This window comes from Ipomoea nil, unplaced genomic scaffold (genome assembly GCF_001879475.1).
Source record: "Ipomoea nil cultivar Tokyo-kokei standard unplaced genomic scaffold, Asagao_1.1 scaffold1416, whole genome shotgun sequence".
In the NCBI taxonomy this organism is placed as follows: domain Eukaryota; kingdom Viridiplantae; phylum Streptophyta; class Magnoliopsida; order Solanales; family Convolvulaceae; genus Ipomoea; species Ipomoea nil.
The window spans coordinates 980,805-998,842 of NW_017617844.1; the positions used below are offsets into that span (position 1 = coordinate 980,805).

The window sequence follows — 18,038 nt, forward strand, 5'->3', positions numbered from 1 at the left end:
CAAGGCAAAAGTGGAACAAGTGTCAACAAGCTGAAATTCTCGCATGGATTGGCCACTGTTCTGTTTTCGGGCCATATCTCGGTCTAAAAATATCCAAATTATGTGATTCTTGTCCCATTAGAAAGAAGACTCAAAGATCTACAACTAATATTCAGACATCAAAGCCTAAAAAGGAAGCCACAGGGTTCATAATTATCCTTGGAGTTGAAGTTCCAAACTTACAATCCAAAACTGACCACTGTTTGGTTTTTGGACCATATCTAGGCTTAGGAATGTCCAAATGAAGTGATTATTGCGCTATTGGAAAGAAGACTCGAAGGGATACAACTTTCATGAAGACCATAGTTCTAAATTCTGACTTTTTGTAGGCCAAAAGACACGGCCAAGTGCACGGCCGTGTCTGTGGCCGTGTATTTTCTGTGCATTCCAGTAGCTACTGCTGTTTTGGACACGGCCAGGGACATGGCCATGTCCCTGGCCGTGTCACCTCTGCTGCAACTTTTTATAAACTACGTTTTTTGTCATTTTTACTTTATTTTGACCCATGGTTGAGCCCTAGCTTCTCTCTTTCACTTCCTTTCATATTGTAGTGTTAGATTAGGTTTAGATTTAGGTTTCTTAACATATTTCAAGCTTGTAATCAAGGATTCAACACTTGGATTCCAACATTTCAAGATTCTACCATCCAATTTCTTTAGAGAAGTGTTCCTTCCTTTTATCTCTTTATTTTGCAAGATTTATGCTTATTACTTGTGTTTATGTGTTCTTTATACTATTTAATCATGAGTAGTTAGTTTATTGACTTGAGTTAGGGTTGTATTATCTATCTTGATGCTTGATTTGTGATTATTGCAAAAAATGGGGAAGAACACTACCTAGGGTTCATGTGTTTATGAAGGTGTTGTGTTTATATCTTGTTAATGTTTGATGTACACATTCATTAGCTTGTTTTTGGAGGATTCCTTGCCTCAACGAGAGTTGAGTGATGAATCCAAGCCACCCCTTGCATAGACCCGATTTCTTCCTACCAAAATAGGGGAAATTGGGGGCTTTAGATGCTCTGTGTGCTTGATGGACTTGGAATTGATTCACCATGAAAGTGGGGCAATTCCTTGTTCTAATCCTTGTTTATTAATCATGAGAATGGTTCGTAGACTAGGATACCTTTGTGCATTCCCGGTTGACTCTTTGTTATTTGTTCTCCCTAATCCATAGGTTGTTAAAGCATCTAGATGATAAAGCTCCCTAACTTGAGTTCTATTCCTTTATTTTGTGTTTCCATCTTGTTCATGTGTTTTTGTTATTTTGTTTAGTTACCGTAGCCTTAACCTTGTTATGATTTGCTTAGCTTCTTGTTGATTTTCTTATGCTAGTGCCTAGTTTCTTGTGATTGCATATTGCGTGCCATAACCCCCAATCCCCTGAGGACGACATTACACACCCGTACACTCACCACATCTTATTTTTGCTACACATCACTCAACTTTTCGCTACCCTTGTAAAAGGGTAGCAGAAAGCTCAAGGCTTTCAGCGTCCCTAAAATTCGCTACCCTTGTACAAGGGTAGCGAATAACCCTTTACAAGGGTAGCGGATGTGCAAATCTGTACTAGTGGGGACTAGGGCACGACCTTAGAGAAGGGTCGTTGCCTAGTCCCGGCGCTTTAACGGGGCTTCAGGGGCGGACCATGAGGAGTCCCGCCCCAGGTCCCTGAGTATAGTCTGTGAAGGTTTTTGTGCAGTGGTCAGGCCCTTGTGGCTCAGCTACGTGTCGTTTCGGACCGAGTGTTACGAGCCCTTGTGGCTCGGCTCTTCGGGATTATCTCGACGCACGTTTTGGCTTTGATTTCGTTGAATTTGAATTAAAAATGAGTAAGATGTGAAGGATTTGTTGAAGAATTTCCACATAGTGCATAATTGCTTAGTTCTCTGTACATGAAGAATGCTTGGCTTTGTGATCTGATGATATTTTATTGAGTTAAGAAGCATGATCATTTGAGAATATGATTTATTATGAAAGCATGACTAAATTGTGATATTTGATCAATGAGAAACAAAGCATATTTTGTTGAGTGAATTATATAGAAATTGCTATGTTGCAAACCGAGCATGATGTTATATTCTTGAATACTTCATGTTATTTTATACATGGTTTAGAAGCATGCTATAGAGCATTTTGGCATCTTACATATGTCATATTTCAAAAATGCATAAGGGGCCAACGTGAGCCCAAGTATTATTTTCAAAAACCCATAAGCATGTGATATATCATTCTTTGATACATTGAGAAGTAGTAGAGTTGTTTGCATGCATGAGATATATATTTATGTATTATCTATATCGGTGAGGTTTTGGAGGATACCGTTTGGACTATGTTCCTCTCGGGAGATATTTATGGACACCGCGGTCCCAGTATATGTAACGCGGCGTATTCCCACGTTACGAGGTTGGAAACTTCCCGCCAGGCTTGGAATCCTGGTTAGGGGATGTGCACACTAATAGTTAGATACCTGATTCCACAGAGTTTGAACCATGAGATTGGTTCTGTAAACGGTAGGAGATATTGGGTCGGAATTATGCCATTCCCGATGGGGTAATTCACACTTTTGTGAAACCCTAAGCCATCTACGAGTATAAGAGAAAGAAAGAGAGTAAACAGAGACTCAAGAAAGAGAGTCAATAGAGTCTCAAGAAAGAGAGTCAATAAAGACGAGAGAGAAAGAAAGAAAGTCAAGAGAGACTCGAGAAAGTAACAAAGAGACCTCCACAGAAAGTACTCTAATTTATAAAAGAGTGTATGGGTATATTATTGCATTAGATCACATATGATTATGAGTATATTATTGCACTAGATTGCATATGAGTATGGGTATATTGTTGCACTAGATTGCATAAGACTATGATTATATTGTTGCACTAGATTGCATAAGACTATGATTATATTGTGCACGAGATTGCATATGAATATGAGTATATTATTGCACTAGATTGTATATGAGTATGAGTATATTGTTGCACTAGATTGCATAAGAGTATAATTATATTGTAGCACTAGATTGCATAAGAGTATGATTATATTGTTGCACGAGATTGCATATGAGTATGAGTATATTGTTGCACTAGATTGCATAAGAGTATGATTATATTGTTGCATGAGATTGCATATGAGTATGAGTATATTGTTGCACTAGATTGCATAAGAGTATGATTACATTGTTATGCTAGATTACATAATAGTATGATTATATTGTGCACGAGATTGCATATGAGTATGAGTATATTGTTGCACTAGATTGCATAAGAGTATGATTATATTGTTGCGCTAGATTGCATAAGAGTATGATTATATTGTTGCACGAAATTGCATATGAGTATGAGTATATTGTTGCACTAGATTGCATAAGAGTATGATTATATTATTGCACTAGATTGCATAAGAGTATGATTATATTTTTGTACGAGATTTCATATGAGTATGAGTATATTGTTGCACTAGTTTGCATAAGAGTATGATTATATTGTTGCACGAGATTGTATATGAGTATGAGTATATCGTTGCACTAGATTGCATATGAGTATGAATATATTATTGCATTAGATTGCATAAGAAGTATGATCATAATGTTATTCATGATTGCATGCGAATAGAGCATCGTTAGAAATTGTATAACAAGAAGTTTGACTTAAGATACTCCTTGAGCATGATTATTGTGTTGTATTAGAAGCTCTACTTATCAAGTTATGTGATAAGAATGTGAAAGCATGTAAACACCTGTTATATGGTCTTTTAACTTGATCCAATCCATAAGCATGTGTTGTTTGTTAAGTTATCTGAGAAGTTTATAAGCTGTTGAATCTATGTGAACAGTCTTGTACATACATAAACATGCCAACTGATATTATAGGGTGCAAGCATCTAGAAAGAATGTGATACATCTTGAGATGATTTGAGATTTGCTTATTGTTATTAAGATATCGAATGTTTTCAAAGTATATACTAGAATGATTTACAGGGTTGTGTGTGGTTATACTTAGCTTCGTGCTAACGAGTGTTTTCCTATTTGTCTATGTGTTGCTTGCAAAACCCCTTTCAGGTGGGCCCAGCAGTGTGAAGAAGTCGAGTTAGATTAGTCTCGTAGATAGAGATGTCTAAACTCTAGTACCTTTGATGCTATGTATGGATTGTAGTTTTATCGACTTATGTTTGAGGATTGATGTAGACTGTTTTGGGGTGACGTTTTTCCCCCTTATGCTTTCAGTATTTATTTTTAGTACACAGACTTAATCTTATTTGTAGTTTTACCCCTTTTAGCCTGTGCAATCACCAAAGAGTGGTGATTGTGGCGGTGACATCCCACTATTTATCTTTTAGTTTTCCGCTGCTTAGTTATGTTAATGACTGTTTAGAGATGTATTTAAGAATTAGAAAAGTGGGGTGTTACATTAAATTCCTCAAATATGAGGAAAATATTTTCTTTAGTTATCTTAGGTATCTTTATTTTCATGGCATTTGGGATCAAAGTTCAACCTAGCATGATCAAGCTACCCTCATATGACTTGATTGTATTGAGCATAGTTTGGAGATGGAAATTATTAAATAATGCTTATTTAAATATTTCTATAATATTTATTATATTATTATAATAATATATAATTATAATATATTAAATTTCCAATTTTTAAATTTATAATATTTATTATTTTAATTTATAAATTATAATATTTCATTTATAAATTACTACTACTTTTATTATTATTGCTATTGCGCCGCCTAGCTAGGGACATGTTGATCTTTATACACATTATTCTTTACTATTTCAAACTCAACCGAACAATGAAATTAATATTTACAGTAATTTCTTTTTCACTAATTAAACATTGAACCAATTTTCTCAGTAAAATTTTTAAATGAAACTTAAATTTCATTTCTTCTCGATTTTTTTTTTATGAACCATATAGACACATATATATATATTTTTTACGAACCATATAGACACATATAATCTATTTGATTCAGAGAAAAATATTTTGTTTTTTTTTTCAAATTTGGAAAAAAAAAATCATATTGTTTGGTTGATAGAGAATTTATTCTAATGGATATTGAATTCTTCAAAATTGAGGAAAATGAATCATTTGCTCTCCATGGTATTTTATTTTTCACATATTTTGTGAGAAAAGTTATTACATGAATTCTTATATCATCCTCACGTATTATTATTATTATGTAGGGGCATTTGAGCCTTTATATTAATTATTTCCAACAACTTATTCACCACCAACCTAAACAATATAATTTATAATAAATAATAAGAGAAAATTTTAATTTTGGTCATATGACTATAGGGGTTTTGTCTGACTTTCAAAAGTGTCAATTTAGTACCTTGTCTATGCAATTTTTATCAATTTTGGTCACTTCGGTCAAATTACTGGCCAAATTTCGCCGAAAAATTTTAACAGTTAAAATAATGAGGGTATTTTAGTCATTTCACATTTCTTCCTTCTTCTCCGACGAATTCATTTTTTTCGGCGAATCCGTCGCAACAGCACACCTTCCAAAGCATACTTAAACTCATTCGTCCAAGCCGTCGCCGACGATTTATTAGGGTTCAGATGGCCAAAATTCTGGTTGAAAACATCATGCTGTTTGTATAAGGGGAGCTTGAGATATCAGCGGACCTAGAAATCTCTGGACTGCACTTCTCTTTGTCCTCGTCTAGGGCACCTCCTGCCAAAATTCTGGTTGAAAGCTTTTCCGGCCAAAAAAGGCTTGCTCGAAGAAGAAAGCGAAATGCTAAAACTCATGTTGATGCCGATTTATTCTAAAACTTCTCTATATCAACATTATGCTAAAATTGATGTTGAATAAATACTTCTTTTTTTTGATAACGTTGAATAAATACTTCTCTTTTTGGATAATGTTGAAAGCATCGCAGCGCACCTCATCCTCGGATCCGCCGGAAAAGATGAATTCGTCGGAGAAGAAGGAAAGTGATGTAAAATGACAAAAAAATACCCTCATTATTTTAATTGTTAAAATTTTCTGGCGAAATTTGGCCGGCAATTTGATCGGAGTGACCAAAATTGATAAAAATTGCATAGTCAAGGTACTAAATTGACACTTTTAAAAGTCAGGTGCTGAAATTAACAAAGCCTCTATAGTCATATGACCAAAATTGAAATTTTCTCTAAATAATAATATATTATTTAGCAATTAATAGAGTCTTTAGCCTCTTCAAAATTGATCCAGGGTCAGTGAGTCACTTTGAAAGACTCGAGACAATTTTGTTAGACATAAAAGTATATGTTAAAGTTTTATTTATTGAGTTTAGATTCATTATTGTCTAAGTTGTTGGATTGTTTTGTGACTAAACTAGGTATATTTTGGCTATTTTATTCCTGCCTAAGAATTACTAAAAAGGTAAATCGCCAATGGCTCAAGTAACCTCCCAGTCAATCCTTATCGTTGATTTTGCGTACAAGGATTTCATCTCCATAGTTGATAGTTTTACCAACTTGAAGTCCAAACTCTGACTTGGAAAGCTTAACTTCAAGATGTTGATGAGAGTCAAACCCTACCTTGTGCGCTGAAGCGATAACTTAAGGTTATGTGTTCTATTACTTGAATTAGCCCCGCAAGGCCATTCTCTATTCTTTTCTGCCGACCAACAATATTTTATTTTATTTTATTTTTTAAAGAATACATTAATTTTTTTTTTTTTTTTTTTAAAAAAAAAAAAACTTCTTTTTGTAACCAAAAAGGCCTTAGGCAGTTAGGCATTCTTCATGTGAACTATCGTGTGGACAGTGGACCCTCCAAAAATTCACTGGTAAGATTTGATAATAAAATATCCACTTTCTGGATCTTCTTCTTTGTTACTCCTACTATGTATCTACTGCTATCAATAAATGCGCAGAAATGAATATATGATCGCCAGTGTTCCCATTTCCACACAGTATAATAACAGCTTGAAAAAATGCAAGTGGGTACTTTTCTTCTCATTTCTGCAGCAATGAGTCAAACTCCCTTTGATACCTTCTTTGATTTGCTTAAACTTTGCACTACACTTGGTGGTTGACTAGTGTGTGTGCGTCCCTGAATTTGATGCTCTCTCTCTCTCTTTTCAGTTCCATACACCAAAGGGTTGGCAGTCTGGCACTGTGTTAGGTGGAAGGGAAGGGGCTATTTTGAATTTTCCCAGCAAAGCTCTAATCTTTTCGCGTTCTTGCTAGTCTTCCTGGGGTTGTAAGAAGGCCAGAATCGGAATCTTTTGTTTTGAGGGAGAATGAAACTGTAATGTAATAGTTTGGCTAATAACTTAAAGTTATTGCCTTATTGGGACTACCCCTTGGCCCCTTAGGTAACCCCTCTGATTGGTTCAGACTCAGAGATCAAGATTGGGATGTGGGTCTTTCTGGTTTGATGAAATTGATGGAAATCCCTGGAAAGTGATTGTGTTTGGTCAGTTCTTTGAACTTGGGTATTATTTTTAGGATTCAAAGGTTCTTTGTTTTTTTTTTTTTTTTTGGGCTTTGGGGTTTTGCTTTTCAGTTTCCACTCGGCCTTGATTGTATAGGTTGTGGGTGCACTTGTTTAAAAGTTTTTTGCTAATCATTTTCTCCATTTTGTTTAGAAACATAGGAATCTTGGAGAAGAAACAGGCACTGTTTTTGTAAATTGTTGTGGTTGTGCTTAGGGAGAAACAATATAATATAGGGAGGAGGGGAAATTTAGAATGTGGTCAAATTTTGAAATGTTAGATCTATACCTGTGACAGATCATTTAGATTATTATTATTTTTTTATTGGGTGTAAGAGGGAATGAAGGATTAGTGGATTACTCTGTTTTGAATTTTGGTAGATTGAAGCTTTTTTATGTGGATGGACTGAGACAATAAGACAATAATCTGCAATGTTGAGGTGGTTGTTTCTTGCATTGTTTATTGCCTCGGTTTTTGTTTCTGTGTCAGCTATTGATTGCCACTGTGATGAGGAAGGAGTGTGGGGAATAGAGAGCATTCTAGAATGCCAGAAAGTGAGTGATTTCTTGATTGCAGTTGCTTATTTTTCGATTCCTCTCGAGTTGCTGTACTTCATTAGCTGCGCTAACATTCCTTTCAAATGGGTTCTGGTTCAATTCATAGTGTTCATAGTGCTGTGTGGATTGACCCATTTGCTCAATGGATGGACTTTCAGTGCCCAACCTTCCTTCCAATTGATAATGTCTTTGACGGTTGTGAAAATCATGACTGCCCTCGTCTCGTGTGCGACTGCAATCACGCTGTTGACGTTGTTCCCGCTTATTCTCAAGATCAAAGTGAGGGAGATCTTCTTGAGGCAGAATGTTTTGGAGCTGGATCAAGAGGTTGATATGATGAAGAGACAAAAGGAAGCGAGCTTGCACGTTCGTATGCTAACACGAGAGATTAGAAAGTCGATTGATAAGCACAGGATATTGTACACTACTCTGGTTGAGCTTTCGAAAACTTTGAATCTTCAGAATTGTGCGGTTTGGATGCCAAATGAGAAGGGAGCGGAGATGAACCTGACCCACGAGCTGAACCCCGGTGCAGCTCGAGAAAAGTGTTCCCTTTCGATTAATGATCGAGATGTGGTAGAGATAAAAAAGATCAAAGGGGTGAGGATTCTGAGGCAAGATTCGGTTCTTGCAGCAGCGAGCAGTGGCGGGACTGGTGAACCAGGTGCTGTTGCAGCTATTTGGATGCCATTGCTGCAAGTTTCGAACTTCAAAGGTGGAACACCCGAGGTTTTTAGCCCTCGTTATGCCATTTTAGTCTTGGTTCTTCCGAGCACTACTGATCATAGTGTTTGGGGCAATAACGAGATGGAGATAGTGGAAGTGGTGGCTGATCAGGTGGCTGTGGCTTTATCCCACGCCACCGTGCTTGAAGAGTCTCAATCAATGCGGGAGAAGTTGAAAGAGAGGAACCATGTGTTGCAGCGAGCGAAAGAGGATGCCGTGAAGGCTAGCCACGCTAGGGATTCTTTCCAAAAAGTGATGAATAATGGGATGAGGCGGCCAATGCACTCAATCCTAGGCTTGCTTTCCATATTTCAAGACGACAATATAAACCCCGAGCAGAGAATTATCGTCGACACAATGGTGAAAGCCAGCACGGTTCTCTCAACTCTAATGAGTGACGCAATGGAGATAACCGCCAAGCACAATGGGAAATTCCTCGTCGAAACTAGGCTCTTTCACCTACATTCATTGATCACCGAAGCCTCTTCCATTGTGAAGTGCATGTCCGTTTACAAGGGCTTTGGTTTTTGGGCAGATATCCCAAATTCTTTGCCTAATCAGGTGATGGGCGACGAGAAGAGAACATTTCAGGTCTTGTTGCATATGGTTGGGCACTTACTAAATGTCAGCGATGGAAAGGGCTCTGTCATATTCAGGGTGGTTCAAGAAAGCGGAACCGAGGAAGGAAATAATAAAGTTTGGAATACAAGAAAACCTAGCCCAGCTGATGATTGGGTAACGATTAAATTCGAAATTGAAGTCAGTGTTGAAGGATCTCGACCAGACAGCTCAGTTTCGACAATTCATTTCGGTGGTGGCAGTCATAACTGCAAAGATGTAAAGAAGGGCTTGAGCTTCAACATTTGCAAAAAGCTTGTGCAGGTTAGAATTATTGAATTCATACACGGATAACTAGTTAATTTTTTTGAATGCTACTGACTCTATTACATTGTAGTATCTGTTCAAACATACTTTCTCAACCTAATGAAGCACAAAGAGCCAACAACGCCTCCACAAAGGCTCGAACTAGTTAATTAGTTGTGTTTTAATCTTCATAAACAACCTATTGCAAGTTGATATTTCATTGCAAATGGAATATTGTGAATATGTGATTGCATAATTTATTAGAGCAAATTCCACTTTTAGTTCTCGACTATTATTGTATTGATTTCTCTGTGTTTTGGAGTTGGTCATTGTATTCTTTGCACAAAACGGGGAGAAACTAAAGATGTCGTATAAGTGAGAACATACTTTGCTCGAAAGTGGTAGGAGTGTCAAACTTAACTATGTTCCCGTGAAGGCTGCACTTGGAATTAGATATCTCTTATAATCTAAGATTGGGTCACTCAACTCGGTCTAGATTGGAACAATGTCACTCAATTGGGCTATAATGCATATGGGCCAAACCACACTAAAAGACTGAATCCATATGTTCTCTCTTATATTGTTCTCATCTGCTACTGCTTGATTCGTGTTTGATCTCTTTGTCCTCGATGGTCTGACCCTGCAGATGATGCAAGGAAATATATGGATGTCGTCGGATTCTCAGGGTCGGGCACAAAGCATGACACTGATTCTCAGATTTCAGAAGCAGTCGTCTTATAGAAGGCGTGTCTTCGAGTGTAAAAATCCCCGGGAGAAACAGCTTTCGAGCCCTACGTTTGAGGGGATTCAGGTGCTCCTAGCAGACGATGACAATGTGAATAGAATGGTGACTAAGAAGCTGCTCGGGAAGCTAGGCTGCAAGGTGTTTGCTGTCTCGACTGGTTTTCAATGCTTAAGTGCTCTAGCGCCCTCGGGAGCCTCTTTCCATGTCATCATCCTGGATCTTCACATGGCTGAAATGGATGGATTTGAAGTGGCAACGAGGGTTCGGAACAACTTCCGGGGCCGGGGTAGTCGCCCCTTGATCATAGCCCTTACAGCAAGCTCAGAGGAACATGTGTGGGAGAAATGTAACCAAGTGGGGATGAATGGTTTCATACAAAAACCTGTCCTCCTTCAAAGACTATCAGATGAGCTGCAGAGAGTCCTACATTCTGCCCGTGAAGGCCCAAGACGATGAACCTGAGGGCGTTACGCTTCCCATTAGACCGCCAAGCCAGCAAGGCAGCAAATGCTCAATTGGTGAGGTTCTACCACATACAATTTTATGTTGGGTTGCAGTCTGGTTGGCTTATTATGTAAGATTACTATCATTCTTTCTTCTTTGGAAACAAATGAAGGAATAGACAATGTTGAACATATTTTTCTGCAAACTTGCATTCTGAAGTGTTTGTTTCCTGGTACATCCTTTGGAGTTAAAAAGAAATAATAATTTTTTTTTAAAAGAAATGGATGTGAAGATGGGTTGTATATGTTCTGTTTGTTTTTTACCATCCTACTTTGATTTACGGGAAAATTCACAGTTGTTACTTGAAGATTCTTTTGAGTAAAGTTGATCTCTTGACTCTAATCAGTAAAAGATTATAAATGATAAATTATTTTAAATTGTATAAATAATCAACTTAAATTAAGAAAGTCAATAAATAATTTCTATGTGGAGTGAAATTTAAAACCTTATTTTCTACCATGTTCTATAATCTATATATGTTGGTTCTTATTCCTATTTCTTCTTCTTCTTCCTAGAATCCCTCTTTTGTTTTGGATATGTGATGATGCCAAATGCTAGGGATTCTTATTATATTTATTGGTTATAAGCGCAAAGCTATTATAATTCTTTTAATTTGGTTCCTCAATTATTAATCATTTACTCTCTCATTTTTATTTTTTTTTTTAATTTCAGTCAATATGGTTCACCAATTGTGTATGGTATTGTAAATATAATCAGTGTAGTCTCTCAATTGTTCTATTTTTTATTTTATTTTTTTGTAATGTCAGGTTTCAATTAAAAAATTTGAGAAATTATATTGACTATATTTATAATTCGAGTACTAAATTTATAACGAGATAAATAACTGTGAGATCACATTAATTGAAATTAAAAATTAAGGAACTAAATTATATTATAGTTAATAATTAAACGAGTAAAGGTGTGATTTATTTTTCTTTATTTTTCTTTTTTAAGCTAAACATTTGCAAAAAAAAATAAAATTATAATTTTATTAAAAAAGAGTAACATAATACAGTTTCTATTATTCGTTTTCCAGTTTCAGTTTTATGTTTTCCAATTTATAAAATAGTGATACTATTACACCACATGGTACTTGAACAGATAGTTTTATAAATTTTCATATTTGATTATTTGACTATTATACATAAATTATATTTGGTTAGATTATTACAATTTTTTAATTAAGTGCATAATTATATAATTTGTATCACACCAAGATTATGTGGTCTAATGGTATCCGAGTTGGACTTCCATTTATAAAGTTGTGAGTTTGAGTCTCAGTAGAGGTGTTATTGGTTCTTTGTGTTTCAGTAGGTTGAGAAAGTATATAAATAGATAAATACATTACATTGTAATAGATCACATTTGGTCATGACATTTAATTCCATAGGTACTCGAAGAAGCAAATATGACAATAGTCTGGAACCAATTCAAAGTGTATCTCGAGCGTAAGTTACAATTCCCATTCCCTTAGAAATTTTCTATTGTCCGAAATTATAATGTCACAACAATTAGACATGTTTTAAAGCTAGGTTGAGTCTCCAATTCTCGACGTTCCAACCCTCGAGAGTGGGAGAGAGATGAAATCAGCAGAAAACTACTATTCCAAGGATTTCGAATGGGAGCAACTGAAGCAAGACGTAGAGAACGACCCGTCTCTTCTCTATCACTTCACCCCTTACACTAACCCCGCCACTGGAACCCAGGATCTTGATCCTCCTCCTCCTTCTTCTTCTTCTTTGCCAAAACAAGATTCTGAAGCTTGGAATAAGTTTCATACCCGTCATTCTACCGGAAAATTCTTTAAGGTATCACAGCTTATATGTATTTGTATTGTATTCCATCTGTGTTAAGATATGACATTTAGACCTGGACTAGAATTTTTGAGATGTTTTGGGGTCTAATTGAAATGGGTTATCTCTGATTTTCATTTTTTTTTTTTTTTTTTACTGTTATCCCCAATTCTGATAAGATGGCAGTATATGACAAAGTCTCGTAACAATGATTTGATCTTTACTTAACAAGGGGCTTGTGATTAAATTTTCAATGTGAACAAGCAGGCTTTAGGAATATTTGTTCAAATAATAAGAATTTGGGGCTAACCCTGGGCAACTTGGGCAGTGATTTGGTAACCAGGTTACAAGTTTTACTCCCAAGCGGTCTATTAGCTTTCATGGTTTGAGTAGGTCAGCTATAGGTAATCTAGCGAAGTTGGTTAGACCATTGACTTGAAAATCAGGTTACAAGTTTAACTCGAGCGGGAGCAGTCTATTGGCTTTCTTGGTTCGAGCCAGTTAACTATGGGCAATCTAGTCTGGTTTATTTACTTGTGGTCCTTTTTTGGCTAGGGTACACAAAGCCAGGGGATTACAGTGCACACCTTGAGTAGTGGCTGCGAGTTTCTCTCGTCACTCAAAAAGAATAATAATAAGAAGAAGAATTTGACATGATAGTTGATGTAAGAATGTTTATTTTGGAGATCTTTCTCAGGTGGATACCTTGTGTTTAGGGATAAAGAGGTAAAAATGAGGTTTTGTTTCATTTGCCCCTCTTTGATAGTCTGATATGGCTTACCAACTGTTGTTCTTTCTCTTGATGACATATGAGTTCATAATTATCACCCTAGACTGATTTGGTGTTTTAAACTCTTTCTTGTTAATCAATTTTCTTTTAGTTGCGTTTTTACTACATTGGAAATCTGTCTTTACTAAGTTCGGTAAAATTAACTAGGCTTCTCTTGTCTGAACTTGGTCAGGGAACTTTCATAGACTACTTTGCCTTTTTTTTTTTTTTTTTTTTTTTTTTTTTTTTTTAAATTTTTCTCATGTCATGTTTTGTTAGTGTTAGCTGAAGACTTATCCTTCCACACAGGAGAGGCGCTATTTGCTCAAGGAATTTCCTGAAATAGCCTCTTGCGATAAATACTCTATAGTCTTGGAAGTGGGGTGTGGTAATGGCAGTACTGCTCTCCCAATTTTACGGTAACCACAAACTTCAATTTAGTTTTAAAATTTGCCAACTTTTCCGTCTTGATTTTGAGGGTTCCTTACTTTTAGTACCTACTGAGCTGTGTATGGTATGCTTCCCTGAAACCTTAATGACATATTGCAGCGGAAATGAGGGCATATTTCTTTATGGATGCGACTGTAGCGGTGAAGCTGTTCAGAGGACTAAAGAGAATATAAATGCTGCTAATTTGGCATCAGCAGATCATCGCTTCTACCTATTCCAATGTGATTTTTCTGCAAGCAGGTTTCCTCGGTGGTTGATCTGTAATTCTTGTCGAGAAAGTTCATTACCCGAGCGACGTGCTTGGTCGCCAGGTAGTTAACCTCATCAATTTCTTGTGGATCACTTGGAATAATGTTTAGGGAAAATTGCATTTTTCGTCTCTAAGTTATAAGTTAATTGTAGGATTCGTCTCTACTTGTTGGTTGTGCTCGTCGTTTTTCTAACAAGTCGTGCTTGCTTTTCATCCCTAAGCTATAACTGACGCAAATTTTGTCCCTAATGTTTTGTTAGAAAAAGGACGAAATTTGCAATTCTAGTTATAGCTTAAGAACGATAAGTGAGCACGACCAACATGTAGGGACGAATCCTACAATTATCCTATAACTTAGGGATGAAAAGTGTAATTTTTCCTAATGTTTATTACTGCAGATATATTTCATTTGAGATGATATACAATACTCCACCGAGACAAAACGAAGGGTTTCTTTATTTATGTAATTACGATTTATGCAGATTCAAATTGCAATTGGAAGAGATATTTTCCAGATCCGTCATGCTTAGTGGGGAATTCTTGTTGCATGGGTGGCGTAGATTTCCTTACCTTAGTATGTGCAATCTCGGTTTACAATTCAATTAAGAGTTTCACAAGGAAATTGCTAAATTTTGAGTATTTCTTGGTATATGCTAACATGCAGATATTTACTCTATCGGCCTTGCCTATACATAGGATGCCGATTGCCATCCACGAGTGCCTCTCTGTTTTGAGACCGGGAGGCTTGCTCTTATTCAGGGACTACGGTAATTGCCTAACACAGTATAGCATAACTCTTTCCTAGTTAGTTTTCCCGGAACTTCTGAAGAACTCTAAGGTTTATAAACTCAGGCCTCTATGATATGACCATGCTCCGGTTTGAACCAGAACAAAGAGTGGGATTCAGGGAATATATGCGGTGTGATGGAACCCGTTCTTATTTCTTTTGTTTGGAGAGCGTCAGGGATTTATTCTGCAGTGCAGGCTTCGTTGAGGTAACTAATAACGCAACACAGCACATCAAAATGTACATAGATGCATGTTGGGCAGAGGCTTGTAACATGCCCATGCCAAGTCCAACAATTGGTGGCTAGGGGGATTATTGGCGGAGGCTGGTGAAGGGCCAAGTCCAGCACCTTGCCTGTCGAAAATGTGATGGCGGTATAAGGAAATAAAGTTTCGCCTTCGCTACTAGCTATAGCTTTTGGCTTAGTGATAAACGCTTGATCTTAACAAATGGTATCAGAGTCAGGTCAGGTGCTGGGAAGGGGAATTGTTGGGCGGAGGCCGGTAACGGGCCAAGTCCAGCAATTGGTTGCTAGGGGATTGTTGGGCAGAGGTCGGTGGAGGGCCAAGTCCAGCACCTTGCATGTTGAAAATGTGATGGCGGTATAAGGAAATAAAGTTGCGCCTTCGCTACTAACTATAGTTTTTGGTATAGTGGTAAGCATTTGATCTTAACAATGCAAAAAGGATTTCTCATTCTTTTCGTATTACTTAATAACCCTTTGAGCGGCTCTACAGGTCGAGCTCGAGTATTGTTGTGTCAAGTCAGTGAATCGACGAAACGGGAAGAGCATGAAAAGAGTGTGGGTTCATGGGAAGTTTCAGAAGCCATGATTCAGATTTCTTGTTGAAGGAACTGTAGCCATAATGTTGCTGTAGTAAATTAAAGATGAAACTTCATGACCAGTACAGATTAAGAATCTTTTAGATTTTGATGAGTGGTACAGATTCGCAGGATTTTAAATTTTAAGGTTTAGATTGCCTTCCTAGATTAAGGTTTCTCAGTTTTATTCTTCTTTGTTTCCTTTGAGAAGCTTAAGTTAGCAAACATGCAAATAGCCAAACACTACCTAAATTGATGGCTAGGCAACAACAGTTGTTCTAAGAAAAATGCTTGCTGCATTCAAGTGAGGATAAATAAGTAATTTTACATTTACTCTTCTTTAAAAAAAAAAAATCTTTTAGTTGACATGATACGTTTTAATTTTAATTGATCCATAGAAAAATATGTCATAATTTTTATTCAATTCCTCTACTTCTTTGGTTGACTCGTCGGTCTTTAAAAATTAGAGGTCATATGCAATAATTCAATTTAGATAATATATTATATAATTTCAAATATAAAATAAAGAATATAATATTTATTATTATTTTTTTTGTCAAAATAAGAAATGTTAACAATGAATATTAATTTTAGACACTTTTCTTTTAATAAATTAGTGGGCTAAGCCCATGGCTTGCTAGGGACGGGCCTATAAAATTCAAACCTAACCCCTATCTTAATAGGCAAATTATATCATGCACAGGGGTGCATAATCGATTATGCACCGCGCATCAAAACGACGTCGTTTTATTTAATGAAAAGAAGCGGAATCCGTTTTGCAGCGTTCCGTAAAAAATAATTATGTTCTTCAGTTTCATTTTGTATATACTGCAGTTTCAGTTCAACACAACTACAATTTCATTTTGATATAACTACAGTTTCATTCAATATTTATACACTCAAATATGTGAAAATGTTATTTAATTTTATTTTATATACACTATAGTTTCATTAAAACACAACTATATGATCATTTTGATATAATTACAGCTTCATTGTACGATATACACTCAAATATGTGAAATGTTATTCAGTTTCATTTTATATATACTGCAGTTTCATTTCACCACAACTGCAGTATCATTTTGATATAACTATAAAAATAATACGTGAGCCCGTGTCGGTTTAGATACACTGTAGTGTCACTCCGTTAACATTAACAGCGCGCCGTTTCTTTACTTAAAGAAACGGCGTCGTTTTGATGTGCGGTGCACAATCGATTATGCACCGTGGTCCATGATATAACGGCTGATCTTAATAGATGGGGTGCGGGCTTGGCAAGCAAAGCCCGTTTTGATAACTCTACGTCTCTACACATAATTTTTCAGAGTAACTTTTTGATTTACGTAAAACTCAACGATTGTTACTCGAATGTGCACTTGGGTGAACCTCGTTTTGTAACCCTAGTCAGTAAAGATCTACAAGGATGTAAGCTAGTCTAGATTGCTCATAGCTGATTGGCTCAAATCGAGAAAGTCGATAGACATATCTCACAATTAATTGAATTTGAAACATTGTGAAATATCATTCTGACTTTGTTAAGTAGGATGTTTTTTACTCGCTTGAGTGCATGTAACGTCATTCATATATATAATGTTCTTCTTCAATACTATCAAAATTGTTTGCCTATATACTGTCATAGTATTTTTCATCTTTATTATCTTTTTAGGAATTATAATTCATTTTGTAAGATGGTAAAAAAGGTTGTCAATGATGTTTAAATGGCAAAGTATTAATGTTTAAGATTTCAATTGAGTAGAAACATAAATTTTGAACTTTTAATTTGATGTCCAAATTGAGTATGCAATACAATGGAAGTGTAATAAATTTGAATCCATGCATATCCGATGAGTGGTTAATAATTTAATTGGGTGGAGATAGCAAAAGGCATGTTAATTATTAATTCCACAATCACTTAGAGCATCTACATTTGTGGATTATATGGAGTTATTTTAGAATTAATTCTCTCCACCCAAGATAATAGCTAATGTGGGGAAGAATTATTTGAGAAATAATTCTCCTGCAAATGAAGGGAGAATTCAGAAATGGTGGGACCCATCACAAAAAGTAAAATAAAGCACCACTGGTCCCATCTTTTTTTTTCCTAATCACTCTTACATTATCCCCCAATTCTCCCCAACAAATGTGGATGCTCTTAGTTAATTGCATGCAGGGACGGAGCCAGGACGGAACAATGCGGGGGGGCCAAACTACGATTGAAGTACTAAATTAAATACATTGATATCCCGTTAACATATCTCAAAATAATCATTACATTACAAATTCAATAAAGTT

The 18,038-nt window shown here is 36.2% G+C and overlaps 2 protein-coding genes across 4 annotated transcripts; both read left to right on the forward strand.

Moving 5' to 3' along the window:
• The first annotated feature begins 6,881 nt into the window (after nucleotides 1-6,881).
• LOC109187098 (protein EIN4-like) lies at nucleotides 6,882-11,093 on the forward strand. Of its 2 annotated transcripts, none has more exons than XM_019337246.1 (3): nucleotides 6,882-7,777; nucleotides 7,866-9,641; nucleotides 10,270-11,093. In XM_019337246.1, exons 2-3 carry the CDS (start codon nucleotides 7,908-7,910, stop codon nucleotides 10,822-10,824), a joined length of 2,289 nt encoding a protein of 762 aa, XP_019192791.1. In that variant the 5' UTR covers nucleotides 6,882-7,777; nucleotides 7,866-7,907; the 3' UTR covers nucleotides 10,825-11,093. The 2 variants fall into 2 exon arrangements, with proteins under 2 accessions (XP_019192791.1, XP_019192792.1); XM_019337247.1 differs by lacking the exon at nucleotides 6,882-7,777 and having other exon boundaries at nucleotides 7,959-8,030; nucleotides 8,140-9,641.
• Nucleotides 11,094-12,381: 1,288 nt separating this feature from the next.
• On the forward strand, nucleotides 12,382-16,076 carry LOC109187099 (methyltransferase-like protein 6). 2 transcript variants are annotated; one of them, XM_019337249.1, is made up of 7 exons: nucleotides 12,384-12,680; nucleotides 13,744-13,853; nucleotides 13,984-14,195; nucleotides 14,617-14,708; nucleotides 14,799-14,901; nucleotides 14,987-15,129; nucleotides 15,659-16,076. In XM_019337249.1, the coding sequence occupies exons 1-7, from the start codon at nucleotides 12,453-12,455 to the stop codon at nucleotides 15,752-15,754; spliced, it is 984 nt and encodes a 327-aa protein (XP_019192794.1). In that variant the 5' UTR covers nucleotides 12,384-12,452; the 3' UTR covers nucleotides 15,755-16,076. The 2 variants fall into 2 exon arrangements, with proteins under 2 accessions (XP_019192793.1, XP_019192794.1); XM_019337248.1 differs by having other exon boundaries at nucleotides 12,382-12,680; nucleotides 14,617-14,901.
• The last annotated feature ends 1,962 nt before the right edge of the window (nucleotides 16,077-18,038 follow it).

Bases quoted from the DNA above. Each gene is read 5' to 3' on its own strand.
- LOC109187099 (XM_019337248.1), top strand. From the start codon at position 12,453: ATGAAATCAGCAGAAAACTACTATTCCAAGGATTTCGAATGGGAGCAA. The intron at 13,854-13,983 runs GTAACCACAAAC...GACATATTGCAG, and splicing joins ACTGCTCTCCCAATTTTACG to CGGAAATGAGGGCATATTTC. The intron at 14,196-14,616 runs GTAGTTAACCTC...CGATTTATGCAG, and splicing joins GCGACGTGCTTGGTCGCCAG to ATTCAAATTGCAATTGGAAG.
- LOC109187098 (XM_019337246.1), top strand. From the start codon at position 7,908: ATGTTGAGGTGGTTGTTTCTTGCATTGTTTATTGCCTCGGTTTTTGTT. The intron at 9,642-10,269 runs GTTAGAATTATT...CTGACCCTGCAG, and splicing joins TTTGCAAAAAGCTTGTGCAG to ATGATGCAAGGAAATATATG.